Source organism: Amia ocellicauda, chromosome 9 (genome assembly GCF_036373705.1).
Source record: "Amia ocellicauda isolate fAmiCal2 chromosome 9, fAmiCal2.hap1, whole genome shotgun sequence".
NCBI lineage: Eukaryota > Metazoa > Chordata > Actinopteri > Amiiformes > Amiidae > Amia > Amia ocellicauda.
In genome coordinates, this window is record NC_089858.1 from 16,206,685 (window position 1) to 16,227,951 (window position 21,267).

At 38.6% G+C, this 21,267-nt stretch overlaps 1 protein-coding gene across 1 annotated transcript; it reads left to right on the forward strand.

The window, feature by feature from the left end:
• The first annotated feature begins 3,111 nt into the window (after positions 1-3,111).
• On the forward strand, positions 3,112-19,663 carry sall1a (spalt-like transcription factor 1a). The gene is made up of 3 exons (XM_066713444.1): positions 3,112-4,056; positions 12,572-16,047; positions 18,013-19,663. The coding sequence occupies exons 1-3, from the start codon at positions 3,984-3,986 to the stop codon at positions 18,451-18,453; spliced, it is 3,990 nt and encodes a 1,329-aa protein (XP_066569541.1). The 5' UTR covers positions 3,112-3,983; the 3' UTR covers positions 18,454-19,663.
• Positions 19,664-21,267: the final 1,604 nt, after the last annotated feature.

A 21,267-nucleotide genomic window follows, 5' to 3' on the forward strand; every position in this document is an offset into this window, starting at 1 on the left:
AGGCCTATTAGTTCACTTCAGGGCTTTGCTTTATCCATACTCTATGTATGTATGTATGTATGTATGTAGACTATGTGCAGTGTGTGTCTGTGAGTGTGTGTGAAAGTTAAGAAATAGCTGAGTTTAAGGGTTGCAGTACAGTTTTCCCCTTGCTGATCCATATTGCTTATGAGATTCAATTATGTGGTCAAACGCTCTGTGTTTCTGAGCAATGATCAATTATTGGTTGTCAGTAATAATAGTGAATGATGGTGCTCCTCACCACCCACCCTCAACCCCGCATTGATCCTGTGCGTAACAGAATCGTCCCGGGGTTTTTCTGTGGCCATCCTGACGCGCATGTACGCGCCTGTGCTTCACACATCCAGAAGCTGCTGAAAGAGTAAAGATAACCGGGTAGACACGTGTGCTTTATAATAAACAGAAGATGGATTGATAGACGGATAAATACATAACTAAAAGGGAGCTGTAGAGAAAGAAGCATATATTCAAACTATTTGAATTGCAAAGGAATAGCATTTAATAAAGGATTTTATATTTTACATGTTGTTTAAAGATTTATTTATTTTTTTACATTGCATATGCTATAACGTAGACAGCCCCGTGTGTTTTATGATTGTTCCGGTTTTCCCCCCATTATTATTATTATTTATTTTGCTATATTTGTAATGGATAGGTGTAAGGTTATGTACATTTTCAAACATTTACATCCACCTCCCATTAATTACATCCTAAAGTAGGGGTGGGTGGGGGTGTTTAACTGCTTGTGTGGAGCCCCTACCCCCACCCTTTGCTTTGAATCCTAGTCCTGTTTTAATTCAGTCCAACATTTCTTGCTGTTTGTGCCATTCAGCCCAGGATCGTGAACACAGGGCAGCCCGACTGTAGTGAATCTCATTTAAAACGTCTCTCGCTCGACTGGGCTGCAAATCACCCTGTTTACAATCCCACACCAACATTCACGTCAATTAACTGACCATTGATTTTCCAGCCCAGGACATTACAATATTGCAGTCATTTCTCCTCGGCTTCCTTAACTTATTGCTGTTATGTTACAAAATAAAATATAAAAAGCAGCATCCCGGTTTCCAGAAATAATTACGCTGTATTATACAGGTTTTATATTATTATTATAAACCTCTATATTATTATTATTATTATTATTATTATTATTATTATTATTATTATTATTATTATTATATAGGCTTATATTGACAGTAACAAATGGGGTTATTTGTAACACTAACAAACTCCACCTGTTTTTTTTTAAGTTAAATGTAATTGTTACATACATTTTAATTACAGCATTTTCTGGCAATGGCGTAATAAAATTATTAATTCATATTGCCACATACACATTGTTTGTCCTTTTAAAAGTATTTGCTGCAATTTAAAAATGTCGTTTGAGGTCAAACAAAAGTGTGCAAAAGTGTTTTTCTTTCCACCCCCACCCCCTTCTCCTTTTCATTAATAAATAAATAACAGTCGTCCTAAGTAGGTAGTGACGCAAGAAGGACATGATCCATCTCGCCTACAGCTGCTCTTTAAATATTCAGTGAAAAATAATGGCATCTGAGACATCACCTATAGTAACATTATTATCTTCATTCTTCAAAATCACCCCAACTGATAGCTTCGTTTGTCTTTTCAGCATAATAAATCTACTGAGGCACATAACACTGCTGCAGACCTGAGATATATTCTCTTTAAATGTATAAAACCACAACCGCTATGATACAAATACTACCAGTACTGTAACTTCCTCTGATACTAATAAAAAATTACAACAATTATAAACACCAACAGCAATGTGGTTCAATTGACATTCTCTTATCGCATGTAATTAAATAACCACGGTATATCGTCTTTTCTTTTAATCCATTTTTGCTTTTGTTAGTCTTCCATTAGTTCCAAAACATGCGAATTGTGATGCATTAATTTTGCTCGCTGTTAATAATTTAAATAAGATAATTATGAATAAATTCAGGCTTGAGAGGAGTAGTTGTTAATGGTCGACCTCGACAATCTCCAAATTTATGGTCGCATATTAAGCACTGTACAGCTCTTAAGCGCATGTTTATTGCTTCAGTTGGATGTTCTTTTTTCCATGCTAAAAGTACAGATTATTTATTAGTTTAAGCTATATATGTATTTGCATAATATAAACTATCTATACAAAGTTCAGACTATATATATATATATATAGAGAGAGAGATAATATAATCATATTGTAAATATAAAACAATAAAACAGTTAAACATATATGATAGTATTTTATATATATATATATATATATATATATATATATATATATATATATATATATATAATGTGATAGTGATTGACTTATTGACTTTAAGGTGTCAAACCCACACCAAAATGTTTCGTATCAGAGCCCATCTGTCCTTTCTCAGTTCATTTAAAGCTTGTCCATTAAAATTGAAAATGCTATAGAATATGGTAGCCTATATATAAGATATCCCAGCATTAAATACAAAAAAATTGTTATAATTTCAGATAACGGACGACCAATTCAAATCTAACAGTGAATTAAATAAAACAGATTCTGTTATCACTGTTAGTGAGGAAGGTGTCTAAAAATAATACTGAAAATAAAACGGAATTGCACATCACTTAGTCGTTGTTGTTGTTTTCTTCAATAAATTAAGAATACCGAAGAAAATAAAAAAATAAAATTATTACAAAAATAATGTTTGCAGTGATCTGAGGGGGGGGGGATGTATGAAAACTGTATGCCATACATTAATATCATTTAATATATTAATTTATAAAATAGTTATTAGTATGATTTGCAAATAGTTAAACACGATCTTTTCTATGCACTTTGGTAGTGCTGTTTCTCTTCCTCTACCTTACACACACACACATACAGAGAGAGAGAGAGAGGGAGAGGGAGAGAGAGACACAGACACTCTCTCTCTCTCTCTCTCTCACACACACACACACACACACACACACACACACACACACACACACACACACACACACACACACACACACGCAGTCCTTGCCTGTGCCGGGCTGTGATAGAGTAGGCGAGTGACCAATAGCAGGAGAGAGGGGTTGGGCTGTTGAATTCTCACAGCGTTACATGGGGCCCTAAAGTTTGTTTGTTCGCGGATGCAGTGTGCGCTGAATGGGGGAAAAAAACGTGTTTCGTTTATCGGCGATAATGAAATTGATGTGAAACCGATTGGGATGTTCGCGAGGTTCCCTGGACTGCCGAGGCTCCGACTGCGCGATTACGCATCCAAGTAACTCACATACTCAGCGCGACCTACTTTTTATTTTCGTTGTGTAGAAACTTATGTTTAGAGAGATAGAGGCGGTGTTTTATACAATATCTAGCTGGCAACGACTTCATGCAATTTTTGAAAACACACACACACGCATATACGCACACAAACTAAGTGCAACTTGCTGGGGCTGGTGAAGTCTGGCAAACTGGCGCTGTAGGTGAGCGCACGGATGTTTCCATACACTCGCCTGCTGTCAGCTACATGTCTTTGAACTCATGTAGGTTTGGTTAACATTTAATCACCAGCAGAGATCCTGTGGCCAAATGCACACAGGAGGCTGTCTGCGGCATTCCGACAGTGGAGCAGATAAGCGCAATTGCGCACAGTTTCCAGCTGGTTACTAAGAAGGGTTAAACTGTATCTAAAGAGCGCAGGAAAATCCAGCCTTTTCTCAACACGGATCAACTCATTGGGTGGGAGCTGGGAGAGAGACAAGAGTCCCCAGCAAATCAGGGGCTAATTGATTAAAGAGACTTGATTTGAATAGGGGGCTGGCGAAGTGCCAATCGCCTTTCAAAGAGCCCCCGTATGATTAATCGCAAAGCATTATTGATAATCATAATTATAGCAGGACACATGCGCGGTGGATGGGCTCGATTTCCGTAATTTTGAGAAGCTTTTTGGGTCATTTTTTATTCTGCTCTGGCCGATGTGCGAGCCAGCATGTCGCGGAGGAAACAGGCAAAACCACAGCATTTTCAATCGGACCCTCAGCTGGCCTTGACCGAGCACAATGGTGAGTTCTTAACTGATCTTTGAATTATGACAACTTACCTTCATTCTTACTAATGATAATTACAAACAAACAAAAAAAAACTTACATTAGGTCAAGTTTTTCGCAGCCCCTTTTTCCTGCTCCTTTCTCTAATCTTTTCTCGTTTTCTCCTGGTTTTGGTTATAGATCACCGGTGTGTAAACTTTTGGTTAAAAGCAGTCTGTGATCTGGGCACCGGGAAACAGCAGTACAATATTGAAATTGTCATTGTAGTGTCTTCAGATAGGAATACGGGTTGTATGTAGGTCTCTTTACGTGAAAGTATCCAACTTGCTCTGCGTGTGCGAGGAAAACTGCGCTTCGGAAAGTCTTCTCCATCCTCTGCGGGAGCAACACGTTAAGAATTTCCCGGTTCCAGAAGCTTGAACACAGACATGAACTAATACACCACTTACTGTATCTGCAGTGAGCTCGTATGTGATTGTTTTCAATGACGTTACCCGCAGAGGCCAGACGTTCAATTAATTGTATTTCTTTAATTAGGCATTGTAGTATTTATTTATTTTTATTTTTTAACCGTTCGGAGTTTTGTTCCTGCTTCTTGCCTTTATGTAAAGTCGATGGTTGTACCAACGCCAGCCAGTTGTGCTGTTTTGAGGTGATGGCAAAGAGAAGTGCGCTTTTGTCCTGTGATCAGTAGTGCTACTGTCGACAGAAAGCTCTCCAACTTCACAGAGAAGTTAAGGAACAGAGACCCTGCAGCTCAACTTTATAGCTTACAATTTAACTATTATTTTTGATTGATAGAAATAGCCATTTAGTCTTATACAAGGCTGGGTTTAACCGCCGCCTTTAACTCTGCTTTTTATATTTTTAACACCCTGTGCTACAAACATGGACCAGTTCATGTTTCCCTTATATATATATATATATATATATATATATATACGTTATATATATACAAAAACGCACTCGACTTAGTTTAGATAATACAAAAAATACATTTTATGAAGGGAAAAACATTGAAGTATTTTTCATTAATAATGTGAAAACTGCCTGGACATTAAATGTTGCTGATTAATGTCTATATTAAAATGGTGTTTGTAAAGCAATTGGTTAGGGGCATCTAGCATCCCTGTCTTTTGCCGGATTTACACTCCTATGAGTGGGAAGGAAGAGGAAGAGGCTTCTGATTTCTCAGGTTAAGTTTTTATTTTTATTTTAGTTAGTCAATTTGCCAGCTCTTCCTCCATGCATTTTTATTCTCTCTCTCACACTCACACTCTCTGCCTCTATCATCTGTTAATGTGGAAAAGTCTTAAGTTTCAAAACCAGCGAATTGCAAAATGTTAAAAAGGAATGTGAACACGAATGACGCGCCGTTTCCGATCCGATTGAGTCGGGTTGCTAAAATACACTCACACACACACACACTCACACACACACACACACAACACACACACTCACACACACACACACTCACACACACACACACTCACACACACACACACAACACACACACTCACACTCACACACTCACACACACACACACAACACACACTCACACACACACACACACACTCACACACACTCACTCTGAAACCTCCTGCATGAGATTTACCATTAAACCAACAATTTTCAAAATGTTCTGCAAGTTACTGATTAAACACGGAACGAAACTTGCGGCCGAGAAACTTCGTTTTGATAAGCGTTTGTTTTTTCATGTTCCTATTGTTGTTGATGATTATTTAAAGCATCCATACTCACGTTTCTGATAAATATATTGTTTGAAAACAATACAAAAGTGCTGTATTTGTTTATGAAGTTGTTTTTGTTTTTTGTTTTGCTTTATAAAAGTCCTCAACTGTTAATAATCTGCCACAGCCTATATGTTATTGATATGAATTGTATTGCAACAATTAGCCTATTGGGCCCCTAGTATCGGTGAGTTTAAAAATATTCCTGATAAATTGTTTAAACTTCCTCTGCTCCATTTCTCAGACATGTAGTTTGAATTAGCGCACGTTTTCACCCCTAACCTCTTGCAAAGTGCGCAGTGCCAGCGGCCCTGTCTTGTAGTGTTTAATGCATCTCTTGAATCCAACACACAAACACACACTCAGTCTAGAAAAAAGTAACATTTGTTGTAGGTTGATAAGCGCAGTGATGTTAATTATGCAATAATTGCGAGCCTCTGTCCGGACCTTTGATGACTGTGATGTCCAATGTGCGCAGTGGTCATCCTTGGCTGACAAGTTATAAAGACATGTACGTTTAATAATGCGCTCTACAGCCACTTATTCCTCTGCAGCCATCTAACTACACACAGAATACCATTGCATAAGTATACATTTTCCTTTTGTTTCTCCGATACTTGCTATTGGATCTCCTCACGCAGTTTCTGATAATGGTCTTTGATGTGGTAGGGTCTCCGTTTTTCGTATCTAAACAAGATCAGGTCATTTTCTAGATAATTTAGCCTTTTGATTCGATTTTCCATATTGCTTCCAAATGTAACCCGCAGAGCCGGGCAAAGTCCACGTTTACTACATAACTCGATTTTAAACTGACTATGGAGGAAAAAAAAATACTGAACTCTCCAAAAAGAAACGACAAAACGAAAAAAAAGATGTAAAAAGAAAGACAAATAAAAAATTAGGTGCAGCGTATTTGTATTAATTTATGTTTTTTATTAACAGACTTTGCTATGACTTACAAGTATTTGATGTTTCTTTTCTTTCATGTTTTAATTAAAAAAAAATCAAGTAGTCAAGGATCGTAAATAGAGGGAACAAAAAACGGCACATTTTGTTGTTCATCTTAAGCTATTCTGTATCAGAATGATAACGCTTTTTACCGATGCCCACTGATTAATGTAATTCAGTGCTGCTGTTTAGTACTTTCAACATCTTAAGTTAAATCAGACATTTCCCTGCTCTCAGTCTGTTTTCCCATATATATTTTTAGTTTAAATTAAGTTAATTACATTGTATGGCAGGCACATACACACACACTAATATTGTGTAGTGAAATATAACTTTTGTGTAGGTCTTACACACACACACACACACATTCATGTGTGTATATATATATATATATATATATATATATATATATATATATATCGTTTTAACATGATATATTAGTATTTGTATTATTATTGTAAGACAATTAATGCACATTCACATTAATCATGGGACATATTTAAATCTATTAACATTGTCATTGCAGTTGTTTGTCTTTATGAGAATGTAATCACTCCTCCCATAGAAGAGTAAATGTGGAATGAAGACGTAGACATGGATAGATTTAAAGTGTTATTCGGGAACATTGAAACAGCTTTGCCACTTTACCTTTTAAAGATTATGCACATAGTAAACATACTAGTGTTTCACAGCTGCAAGTTTTGATTTAAATGGATTTGAATGTTCAGTTTTGTTGAATTGTTTAAAACAATTAATTGTTTGAAACACTGTTGGATTTAGCACAAACTGTGTGGTGTTTAGCCATAAGCACATTTTAAAAGTAGTTACTGTGTTACATGTTTTATGTAATGCAATAATAGAGAGAATATGTATATAGCTCTGAATACTAGTGTTTTTTTCTGATTTAGCTGAGTATAGTTTTACAAACAAAAGCATTAAATGCCATTTGTTTTTTAAAGGATACTTGATTATTGCACATTTCTTTTGAGCATAAGAGCTACACATTTGTCATCATTTCCATTTAAGAATTATTTTTTTTAACATTTAACATTTTTGTAATAAAAGTTGTTCTTGAACATTCCACGAGACACCGCACAGCCCGTGCTTTTTCACAGAGAGAGGGTCTGCTTCAGTTTTAAAATACATACAAAATAAATAAATAAATAAATCAACAAGGCAGTAAGGTGTTGCTCTGGGGTGGCTCTGGCGGGCTGTTATGTTCCTGGTTCAAGCCAAGAGAGAAAGATGAGTGGGCCTCACTGATACAGAGCTAGAAACCACTGTGTCCCACCACTGTTCGGCACGGGGGGAATCTGGGGCTGACACTGACACTCTGCTGTTTTAACCTTTGCCAGCCTCCCTCCGTCTAAAGGTGATGGAGTTCAGAGCACAATATGTACTGCAGTACCTTATTATTGACCTCCAAATTCAGAGCCACCGGCAGCCTAGCAGGAAGCAAGCAGTGTGTTTCACAGGGGCCTTATCAATGCTTCAATTATATATTGGTCCTCGTTGTCCCCCTTTCACCTTCCCACAGCAGACACCCAGGGAGAGATTGACAGGGTGTTCTTCTAGCACCGTTTTACCTTGCAAACAACAGGGATTCGGTTTCTTGTCCTTTTGCCAATGTTTATATAGTCGAAGTTTAGATGTACCCTTAAGGAGTGCTTTTCTTTTCTTTTCTTCTTTTCCTTTTTTTCTCCTTCCCTTAAACGTGTCAGTGGAGCAGAGCTGAGGAGCTTGAATTCTTCACATGGAAACTGTAGCTATAGTGGATCCCCATCTAGTGTTCAGTGGGATCCGGCCACAGGTTTAAGCTGTGTACTCTGCTGGGACAGTAGAGGGATTGTGCAGGGTTGTTTTTGAAGTCACAAGTGGCACAGGAGGGGTGTACAAGGCCTGCCAAGTAATGTATAAACTCACTGTCTGCCATCTTCTTTTTACCCATTTTCTATTTCTTAATTATTCTTCTCCATCTTTGCATCTTTTCATGACGCTCAATGTGTTGTTAGCTGCTTCCACCTTCTTGGAGGCCCGAGAAGTTCGTGTTTCTCTCTGTGGTGCCGTGATATTGCAGAGATGCAAGACTGTACTTTACTATTTTGAAGAGAAGTGGGAAAAAGTAATTTTTTAGTTCAAGGCTAATCCATTCTGGGGCAGAAGAATGCTAATTCTAACTGAGTGGAGAGCTGTAGCCGAGTTTATTTCCTTTTCATGCTGTTGAAAACAAGATTTTGCGTTTTCTTGCTTTGCAGTCATTCTAACATGTAATTTGCTTTATTTTGTTATTATTTTGACTATATGAATTATACTATTATAATGTTTGTTAAAAGTTTGAGAATAACGTGTGTATAATTTTCTAATGCTTAGATAAAAAAAAGAAAATTAGAAACATTTTGAGAAAACATTGTCTTATTCGAGGAATTGTTGAAATTTGTTGGTTTATTTCTACAATATATTTATTAACATTAATGAACACTATGTATTAAAAAAAGAAAAGTTAGATTTGTTATTTTGACTGTGCTGATGCACAGAATGACCCTGCAGTAAACAGTGTGTATTTTTGTTTCAGTGTAGATATGTGTCTGTGTGCCTTCAGGGGTGTTACGTTTTATCTTTGGGGAAAAAAGGTTGATTTATTTTATGTAAATATTACAAAATATGATATACACACCCTACGCGTATCATATACACTTGTATTTTTTAAACAATGACAAAGAATACATATTTTTTACACACACTTATTGTCTTTCACGTAAAATAATGTCACTTTATATTTAAGTAAATATTTGTAATACATTCAATGATTTTTTTAAAGCTGTTCAGATTCTGCAGACCATTAAGTTATTTCTGTCATTCTTTTTTTCTTTTTTAATTCGGTGTGTTGGCTGTGGTAGTTACTGTATTGCATCACCCTTAATGGTTTGCCTGGATCAGAGGCTTAGACCAAGGGAAAGAAAAGTACAGACAATTGTAAAAAGATGACAAAGGCATTGGGGCTTTAACTGTTCTTCTTTATTCACATAATCTGTTGCATAAATGAACTATTTTCTACAAAAAAATATTGACAGGGCAACTACCCACACTCGGATTTCGGTTTTGCCTCATGGCTCTTCGGTGTGGAGCCGGTCATTTGTGTATGAACAGCTGCCCAAGCCAGACTAGGTTTAAACTGGTTTGCAATGGTAACACTTTTGATTTTTAGTTTAAAGCTGTGTTTTACCGTAGTTGATTCCAAAATAATTAATGAAATCAGACTGTTCGAAAGGAATGTGTGTCGAGAGCCTGAAATTAGTGTTAAAAGAGACCAAATATTTGTGTGAAGTTTGTTAATGTAGAAGTATGTGTTTAATGCTAGATTTACATTTTTTCTCATTCCAAGATCTCGTTCTTTACATTTTTGCTTTAATTTTACACTACAATTTTCAAAGTCTCCCCTTCTGTGAAAACCACGCTTATCTTTTTCTCTCCTATAAAAGCACATTTCTAATAAACTGCCTGTAATTTTATTTTGCTGAAACTAAATTGCTCTTTACCAAAACTGGTCTTATGTTATCGCAAATTTAGGTCCCACAAAAATAAAAAAAACATCTTCAGAAACATTAGCCATTGGAGAGCAATGCCTTGAATATGTCCTTTTCGATTTCTGCTTCATTGTAAACCATGTTCGGTGTAAAGCAGCTTTTTTTACACTTCGAATGCAGACCCTTTCAGAGCATTTCTCAGAATAATTTCAGGATTTTTTTTAAAGAGTGTATATTTTATACATTCAAAACCGTATTTTATTTTTATTTTTATCTACAATAATCTATTCCGCAATGCACCTCCTGTTTACAAAAAAAAAATACTATTCCCCACAACTAATTCTTAAAAAGTGCTGTTAATATTTAAAGTTATTAAAGTTACACCTCCCCTCTCCATGGTTTAGTGGTGTGAGGTTGGGTTTTACTGTCATGGCAACTTTGGGATATCTGATTTTTCAGTACAGAGAAACATTCAGGGAGATAATCCCTGAATTAAACAAGATCTGCTTTCAGAGCACACTAAGATGACCACACAGCTTTGTGCGGCGCTTCTGCTGTTCTCATGCTGTGTAAACAATAGGAAGCCATGCTGCTATTCAATGGGACAGGGTCAGAGATTTTTGTGTTTAATTTGCAAATGAATCCTTGCACTGATAAAAATGTAGAGGGCCAGTGTGACTATAAAGGCAATGAAAGGATTCATAGAAAATGCTTTCAGTAACAATTTGTAAATCAACTAATATGTTAAATAGCAAAATTCTGGGTTAAAAAAAAAATATATATATATACATATGTTGGCAGGGGAGATATAGGCTACAGCTCTTTTAACAGTTCTGATATTCAGAAATTACGGTTGTTCGCTAGCTATTTTATAAGACACATTTATCTCATGCATTTAATTATTTTAGACTAAAGTAATTCACTTTTTAATTGTAAAGTGCAAAGCCTTTAAACTTTTTTGTGATTGTCTGAATTGCAATTTTTCTGTTGTCTTTTTATAAGAAAACTTAGTTTTATATAAGATTTGGATCTTGTATGAGAGAAGGGTAATAAGATTTAGATATTCTTAGGCTTATTCTTATTGTTCCGTATTTTGTTAATTTTGTTTAATGTCATACGGTAATACATTTTATTTTATTTTGTAGTTTGGCCTTGTGCTTTTTAGTTAGTGTTTTTTAAGAACTGTGTTTGGAATGTTTGTATTATGTTTATTCACAAAAATACATTATACTTGATACTAATAATACATATTTTCTTATCTTAACTGTTCATTGTTTCACTTTACTTTTAAGTATTATACTTGTTATGCACAAATTGTGAAGTTACTCATTTAGATCAAATTCACAGCTTTTCAAAATTTTCTATGCTTTTTAGAACCCCAAACTTTCTTTCTTACTTTCTTTCTTTATTAAATATATAGTTGTGTGAGCAAGTGTATGTTTACATTTTTTTTATTTCTAAACTATGTTATACCATTGTTATTCTATGGAAAAGCCAAGCCTTTAATTTTTTATCATATTTATTTACTTCTTCATTTTACAATATAAGCTTTCTTTAACCATATGGTCTTCTAATTTCTTTCTAAATTTTTATTTCACGTTGACAAGTATAATTTCAGTGGAATCAAAATTAACCCCAAATCCGCAATGTGTCCGAGTAGCTGACACAGGCAATGCTGATGGCCAAAGGCCCTGTTGTTCTTGTCAGCCCCTGATTGCAGCATGAATGGCTACAAATTAGTTTAGTGACAGGGATAAACTGTCGAAGATGTCTCTAAGTTGGTTGAAAATGAGCAAAGTTGACAGCAACTTGAAAGTCTAATAAGTCCTTCAAATGGTTGATTTGCGCCCAGTGGACAACCAGACAATGAAGAGTATGAAATATAGGAAATCAATACTCCTCTATGGAATCTCATTAAGCCCCAATGTCTTCAGTTCATAGTATTTTATATTTTGATGGATTATCTGAAGAAAATGATTATCTAAGACAGTTGGATTGATGAAACCCACATGTACATCTTTAAAGATCAGTTTTAAGCAATACTAAAGAACAAGTAGTATTGATTTTCCTTTCTTTTTATTCCCCTTCTCATTGCACAATATTAACCTGCGTATGTTTTTTTCTGTTTTTGTTTTAGTGGTTGTTTGTGTGTGATTGCACTAGATAAGAATAAGGAAGCTTAACCCCACAACAACAACAATAAAAGCAACGACAATAACAAAGGACCTAAATAGATAAAAGCTGCTTCTTCAGCTGCTACATCTTCCTAATCACTAATCCTTTGTCCTTTTTTTTTGTATTTTTCAGGAGAGATGGAGGGCAGCTCGGAGAACCCTCCCTGTAAGGACACCGATGCCCACGTCTGTGGCAGATGTTGCGCTGAGTTCTTTGAACTATCAGATCTCCTACAACACAAGAAGAATTGCACTAAGAATCAATTAGTTCTGATAGTAAATGAAAACCCAGCCTCTCCTTCCGAAACATTCTCTCCAAGCTCCTCTCCAGATAATCCTGATGAACAGATGAATGACACGGTTAATAACACAGATCAAGTAGACTGCAGTGACCTTTCGGAGCATAACACACTTGACAAAGAAGAATCCATGGACGTGGATGTTTCCGGAATTAACGGCAGCCTCAGTGGCGGAGGCAGCAGCAGTAGCAGTACCAGTAGCAGCAATTCCATTAGCAACAATAATAGTGTTAGAAGCAGCGCTGGCCCCACCATGGGAACCTCAGCTGTCTCAACATCTCTACCTCAACTAGGTAATCTGACTGAACTGGGAAAATTCTCCATGATAAACAGCAATGTAATAATTGAAAACCTGCAGAGCACTAAAGTGGCCGTGGCCCAGTTCTCTCAGGAGACGCGCTCAAACGGCAGCAACAAAGTCGCTGTCCCGGCTCTGATGGAGCAGCTTCTGGCTTTGCAGCAGCAGCAGATCCACCAGTTGCAGCTCATTGAACAAATCCGTCACCAGATATTATTGTTGGCATCACAAAACGCTGAAATGCCAGTGCCCTCCAGCTCTTCTCAAGGTACTTTAGGGACATCTGCCAATCCATTGACAACTCTCAGCTCACATCTCTCACAGCAGCTGGCTGCAGCTGCAGGATTAGCACAGAGCCTGGCGAGTCAGTCTGCCAGCATAAGCAGTTTGAAGCAACTGACTACGGCAGCACAGCTACCTCAGAGCAACCCTGGCAGCAACATGGTGCACCCGGGAAGTGGATCATCTCAGAGCATCGGGGCACTGGTGTCATCGGCAGTCAACAACCAGACCTCTGAAAAAAAACTGCCCACGCATGCTGGACCCCTGCACCCTCAGCTTGGCAACCCATCAGCAGCAAAGTCATCCACCCCAGCCTTCGGAATAGGTAGCTTGTTAAGCCCTGCATCAAACCCACTTCTACCTCAGCCTTCTCCTGGCAACCCCCTGTTCCCCAACCCACTGCCCAGCATCGGCACGACTGTGGAGGACCTGAACTCTTTGGCTGCCCTGGCCCAGCAGAGGAAAGGCAAGCCACCCAATGTGACCTCCTTTGAACCCAAAAGCAGCTCAGAGGAGGCTTTCTTCAAACACAAGTGCAGATTTTGTGCCAAGGTGTTTGGGAGCGACAGTGCCTTGCAGATTCACTTGCGGTCTCATACTGGAGAGAGACCATACAAATGCAACATCTGTGGGAACCGCTTCTCAACCCGAGGGAACTTGAAGGTTCACTTCCAGCGGCATAAAGAGAAATACCCTCACATCCAGATGAATCCCTACCCCGTTCCAGAGCATTTAGACAATATTCCAACCAGTACGGGCATTCCATATGGAATGTCCATGCCCCCAGAAAAGCCAATAACCAGCTGGCTGGACAGCAAGCCAGTTCTATCCACCTTGACAACGTCTGTGGGGCTTTTGCTCCCGCCAACAATCCCCAGCTTGCCACCTTTCATTAAAAAAGAGGAGAATCATTCCATCTCAATCACCAGCCCTGCCAGTTCTGTTAGAAGTGACTCGGGTGCAGCAGAGCCATCTACAAAAAGTAACGATGGCATATCAGAAGAAGGTGAAGGTGGAGCCCTGCCTACCTCAAACGGAAGAACAGAGGAGAGCAACCAGCCCTTGAACTCCTTTCCCAGTGTGAGTATTTGCTCTGTTCAGGAGAGCACAATAGACCATGGCTTCAGCAGCAGCCCCCCCATGACCACCAATCCACTCATGCCACTCATGTCTGAGCAGTTCAAGGCCAAGTTCCCCTTCGGAGGTCTCCTGGATCCCGGCCAGGCATCTGAGACATCCAAACTCCAGCAGCTGGTGGAGAACATTGACAAGAAGGTCACTGACCCCAACGAATGTGTTATCTGCCACCGAGTGCTGAGCTGCCAGAGCGCTCTGAAGATGCACTACCGCACCCACACAGGAGAGAGACCTTTCAAGTGTAAAATCTGCGGCAGAGCGTTTACAACGAAAGGGAACCTAAAAACACACTACAGCGTCCACCGTGCCATGCCCCCCTTGAGGGTCCAGCACTCCTGCCCCATCTGCCAGAAGAAGTTCACTAATGCAGTCGTTCTGCAGCAGCATATCAGGATGCACATGGGGGGGCAGATTCCCAATACACCCCTCCCAGACAGCTATCCGGAGTCCATGGAGTCAGACACCGGATCCTTTGACGAGAGGAACTTCGACGACCTGGAGAACTTCTCGGATGATAATATGGAGAACCTGGAGAACATGGACAACATGGAGAACATGGAAAATATGGAGGACTGTCCTGACAGCAGCATTCCCGACACACCCAAGTCTGCTGACGCTTCTCAAGACAGCCTGTGCTCTTCTCCCACACCAGTCGAAATGTCAGGTATGGCTGGTTTGGAGCACCATGTAAAGATGGGGACCCAGAGGCTGGTGGAGGAGCTGCAGGCGAGCAGGGAGAAGTCGCTGGAGAATGGCTCATTCGAGGCCGACCGCATGACCAATGACTCGTCATCCCTGGGGGGGGACATTGAGAGCCAAAGCGCCGGGAGCCCAGCTATTTCCGAATCTACCTCTTCCATGCAGGCCCCTTCCCCCACCAACAGCGCAATGGCCTACCGAAAGTCCCCCAGTTTTGAGGAGAAGCAGCAAAGAGCTTTACAGATGGATCACATCAGTGCAGGAATCACCCAGTCCCCCTCCGGCGGCGCTTTGGATCTCACGTCTTGCAACCAGAAAGACCCCCTGAGCATGCTCTTCCCTTTCCGCGATCGGGGCACTTACAAGAACACAGCGTGCGACATCTGCGGCAAAACGTTTGCTTGTCAGAGTGCCTTGGACATTCACTACCGAAGCCATACCAAAGAGAGACCGTTTATTTGCACAGCCTGTAACAGGGGCTTCTCCACCAAGGGCAATCTCAAGCAGCACATGCTGACTCACCAGATGCGAGACCTGCCTTGCCAGCTGTTCGAGCCCTCCAACCCCAGCATCTCTTCCAGCCAGAGCCCTTCCATCCTCTCCGCCAGCTCTTTGTCATCCCTGATCAAGACGGAGGTCAATGGATTCCTGCACGGCTCGTCTCAGGACTGCAAAGAGCCAGTCACCAACCTCGTGTCATCCTCCGCCGCCACCTCCCCAGTGTTGCCCCCAGCCCCCCCACGGCGGACGCCCAAACAGCACTTCTGCAACACCTGTGGGAAGACGTTCTCCTCCTCCAGTGCCTTGCAGATCCACGAGAGGACCCACACAGGAGAGAAGCCCTTCGCCTGTACCATCTGTGGCAGAGCGTTCACAACTAAAGGCAACCTCAAGGTATCTCGCACAATTTCATGTTTTGTTTGTGTTACTGTTTGTGTTTTTGTTATTGGGGTTTTATGCAATACAAATAGTAAGCTATGTTATGTTAGTAAGTGAAAGCAGGTACTCTGACACCAGACTTCGCTGCTCTCCAAATTAGACTTTCTATTTTTGAAGTGTAGTGTAGGGAAAAATTGGATTTTGTTTTTCAAAATGTATCTTGTGAACATCTGAATTTGCCATTGATATACAACTAAAAGCACCTGTGTTAAAAGGCAGTGGTTTGACTTGGCAGTATCGTTTTGAATTAGTCAGCTGTGAAAAGCTGGGAAAACTGACTTAATTTTCAGACAGGGATGTAATGATTAACCAGATCCCAGTGTCTCTCAAGACATAATCAGAAGTTTAGAATACAGTGTTTTGTTGTTGTTAAAAAGCACATAAACTATATTATGTGCCTTTAGATTCTCACAGCTACAGTGAGTTGGTGGTTTTTAATGTATTATTGCTTTTAATTTTATGGCAACAATCCTCACTGCTTGGTAAGGGGGGGCTGTATCAAAAGGAAACAAACAACAACTCTTGAATGATATCTTTTTAAAAAGGTTAATCATTTGACTTTTTCAAAGAATCAGGCATTACTAAAATATCCAGGTAAACAAACCTATCTTTATAGCTATATATTTTTAAATGAAACATGTCACATAAAAATTACGTTCATGAGTTAGTCTGTGCAGCACTTGTATTTTAGGAAGAAGAAAAAGCAAAGAAAAGAGAATCTTTACCAGTGCTGAAGTGTGCAATTGTATGTATTAATGATTAATTAATGTATTATTCTGGTGGGAGGTGAAAACAGAACATATGTCATCCATAGAGTCACAATCTTCCTTTTTTAGAGTAGAAAGCCTTTGCCTGCTACTCGACATGCATTAGGCCTGTGTCTCTGTGTGTTTGTGTTGTCAGCAGGAATGAATGCCCAAGCCAAGGGAACTTAACCATGCTGTAAGTGTGGTGTCAAACACATGGATTAAGCTGCATATGTTAATTACAATTATAACTGCCTATATACCCTACAGAGCTCAACTGCTCATGCCCTTATATTGAGTTTCAACAGCTCCCTTTTATTTCTGCTTCAAGAAACAATTTAGCCACAACACTTCGACCTTCACTTAGACATGTTTTTATGTAACCAAATTCATTATACACAATCTTTAACCCCCCCTTAAACACACATTGTACCAAATGTGTGTGACTTCAACTGTCCTTTATATGACTAGAACTAGGAGACTTAGGCTTGTCGTTCAATTTACAAATCCTCTTACTTTTAAAAAATAATTTAATATCTTGAGGATGTATCAAAGACAATTTGTGTATATTATGTTTAATTCCCATATAATTAAACATTTTAAATATTATATATATATATATATATATATATATATAACCTGAAGGAAAAAAGTATGACTGAAGAGCACATGTTCTATCCCAATAGTATGTCTCGTGAGAATGCTGTCAGTATCAGAAGGTGAATAATTACATTCAGGAAATTCTGTTTGTGTTCATTGCTCTTGTACTAGCCATTAGGGGGAGAAAGCTTGTCCTTGTTTGTAAAGGGCATTTCTAGGGTAAATGTGTCAGATACAATACTGGGCACTGCAATGAAAGTGGACATTGCAATTTTAGCCAAGACACAATGGCTATCCTTTGGAGACTTGGGCAAAGGGACTCCATTTAAAAACAGCATATCATTTCTGAAGTATAGCAAATGGAATGGTCTGGCTCCCTCCAGCTGCCAGGCATGGTACCCTCATGCTTTTTTAAACTTGTATATTGCTTTGTTAAAAAAAGCACAGCTGCAATTAACGTAGTCAGGTAATGTCCGTGATTGCTCCTTTCCCCGTCCTCCTGGGATCTCTGCTGTTTGGTAGCCAAGCTTACGAGCTGTCCTAACCCGGGGGCTTTCCTGTGTTCTGTGTGCAGGTTCACATGGGAACACACATGTGGAACAGCGCTCCAGCCAGACGCGGCCGCCGCCTCTCCGTGGACGGCCCCATGGCTTTCCTGGGAACCAACCCGGTGAAATTCCCAGAGATATTCCAAAAGGATATGGCTTCCAGGGCAGGCAACGGGGACCCCGCGAGCTTCTGGAACCAGTACGCGGCGGCCTTTTCGAATGGCCTGGCGATGAAGACCAACGAGATCTCGGTCATTCAGAACGGGGGCCTCCCCCCCATGCCCGGGAGCATTGGCAACGGGGGCAGTTCACCCATCGGGGGCTTGACGGGTAGTTTGGAAAAGCTGCACAGCACAGAACCTAACGCTGCTCTGGCTGGACTGGAGAAAATGGCCAACACAGAAAATGGGACGCATTTCCGCTTTACACGCTTCATAGAGGACAATAAAGAGATTGTCACCAACTAGGATAGGTCTGAACAACATTTACCAGACCAACACAAACATGCAAACACACACCCACGAAAGAATAACGAAAATAAAAGAAAATAATAGAGCAGCTCTGGCTTGCCTTTGAAACTTCATGAACTAAAAAGTTAAGAAGACATGCTTTTTCTCTTTTTGTACAATGTACAACATCTATAGTTATAAGGAGCTTATTTATTAGTGAGTATAACCTTTGCTTGGAATCAAGTGGAAGCATTAACACTTACTTTACTCTTCTGTTCAATGGCCAGAATGGATTTGTTTGAGTGCTTCAAAATGTGCTTTTGAGACTTTTAGCATTTGCAACCATATCTGGGTAGATGACCTTACCTTGGCATTAAATTATTTTATATATGTAGTAAATATATAACATAACCTTTGATGTTCATGTAATGCATTAGATCTGTAATAAACAAAACAACAACAAATCTGTAAATAATGTACACTGTTTTGTGCTGGAAGGCCTACCAGCTGTATATTGTTTTATCTTTCTTCCATGAAAAATACTGAGACTGCAGACAAGGGGCAGTCCACCCTTAGTCCTTTTCCTATCAACAGTTTTTGATTTTTATTATGAAAAAATAAAACTGCTTCTTCAGTTGTTTTGTAGAATTAACACTTTTGTTCCAAACTGTTCTGTGTATTGTGCTTTTTACTTCCTTCACCTTTTTTGTTTGTTTGTTTTATTTGTTTTAGTGTTTTTGTTGTTATTTTTTCTTCTGTAAAGATAAGAGGCACGAATCCTGTTAGAGAAGAAGAATGTCAAGAAGTGTTGTCTTGGTAGTTTAAACTGAGAAGAATATCAAAATGCCTTGTAGGTATGTTTCACATAGATAACGTGCTGGAATTCCACATTGCTGCTATGTATTAGCATCTTTGTTGACATCAAATATTAAATTTGTGTAGATGCTTCTGTAAATAATATCGGATGTGGAACAACAAATCCATTTAAACAAATGTACATACATCCCTCACAAGACAAAGTCCATCTTGACCAGGGGACAAATTATAGTTTTGTTTTTTGTTTTGTTTTTGTATTAGGTTTGAAAACCTTTGGACTGTTACATGCACTTTCTTTGAAAGTTGGAAGATCTTTAGGGTCCAGTTTCTCTACAGTTTAATACCTACTAACAACTAAGATACTGTAATTCTTTACTCTAATAATCAAATACATCAGTTTTGCAAAAGAAAATGTGGAGTGATTTTTTTTTTCTTTTCTTTTTTTTCTTTTTGTGTGTTTTTCTGGGCTTAACTGGCATAATCCCCTGGTTTTATTTTATGAAAATGCACTTGCTAAAGATTTATAGCCAAAATCATTAAATTAAAATATTTATATGAAGTTTTCAGGACAAATGCAACAATGCTTGCCTGTTTCAACACAGTGCAATGTCTATAAATGACCAGAGCTGGGTTTGTAAACCTTTCAATTCAAGGCAGTTTTATTTAAAACTAATAGTGTATTACCGGTATACGGTAGAGACTAGGCATTTAAAATTACTTAATGATTACGATTTTTTTAAAAATGTTACCAGTATTATTATTATTATTATTATTATTATTTATTTATTTATTTATTTATTTGAGTAGTTGACAGTTTACCATTTAAAAACACTTTAATTAATTTTGTGTTTAAGTTGTCCTTTTGTAGAAGGGAGGATAGTTATGGTTAAATGAAAGGATTTATTATTAATAATAATAATAATAATATTACTATTATTAGCCTATTATTAATTCTGTAGAAATGCTTAGATATGCATAGAAAAAACCTTTTTTCCCGAGTACAGGATCATAAGCATGACATGTTTAATAAAATCGCATTAAAGTATATATTTTTCAAGGTATTCCATGATTAACCACTTTTGAACCTTACAATACATCAAAAGATCAAATCAGCAATAATACTGAAGAATCCATGTTTTATATCAACTATACTTTTCTGGTGAAAAGGATATTCATTCCTATAAGATCTCCATTCCTTGCCAGTTTGTGATATTCTGTAACATTATTCACTGTAGCAATCGGCAAACAGAGGGTCTATTTCTAGCAGGATATTTCTTAATTGTTAGATATGAAGAGGCTTGCAGAGAAACACAAAATGTATATGCTTGAAGTGGTCAGCAAAGATGCATTTATGCAGAGATCACCTTGGCTATGTGGATATAGGGCCGGGTCATTAAAAACCCGATGATGGCTACAGTCAAATTCGTTAGTCCATCATTCTTAGTGTTGTCAACCCCCTGCATCTTTAATTACATTATCGATCACATCAGACTCCTCCGTCTTCCAGTGTTTGTATTGATGGCATTAGCCGACTCGCATCTCCAAAAGGATTACTTTTGTCTTAAATGTTTTGTCTCCCCTCCCCTCTCTCTTTCCGATGAATATACGCGTCTCCACATTATGCAGTAAAGTCCAATTCTCGGGTAAGGCGTCAGTGTATACGTTATAGTAACAGTATTATACATGATGTACAAAGCGTGACAAACAGACATGGTCAGTTCAGTTATATGTGAGGGCTGGTTCTGCAGAAAGAAAACCACAGCAGAATAGATGAAGAGATGAACTAACTTCATTTAGTCCGTTTGGTAAAGAATGGCTTGATCACCCTTTTCCCCCTCTCCCTTTTTTCATGAAAAGACAATTAAGCATTGGCATCCATCGTCATATTTCGGTTATCGCATTCTAGTGCAAATCATCAGTGATAATATAGGAAATATATTGGGTTTATGCGCTTTAGTGCAACTCAGGAAATCTGTTTAATGTGTTTAAATTGAATAATCCGAAATAACTTTACTA

Excerpts from the sequence above, each read along its gene's own strand:
- sall1a (XM_066713444.1), top strand. The coding sequence starts at position 3,984 with ATGTCGCGGAGGAAACAGGCAAAACCACAGCATTTTCAATCGGACCCT. Across the intron at positions 4,057-12,571 it reads GGCCTTGACCGAGCACAATG|GAGAGATGGAGGGCAGCTCG; the intron begins GTGAGTTCTTAA and ends TGTATTTTTCAG. Across the intron at positions 16,048-18,012 it reads CAACTAAAGGCAACCTCAAG|GTTCACATGGGAACACACAT; the intron begins GTATCTCGCACA and ends TTCTGTGTGCAG.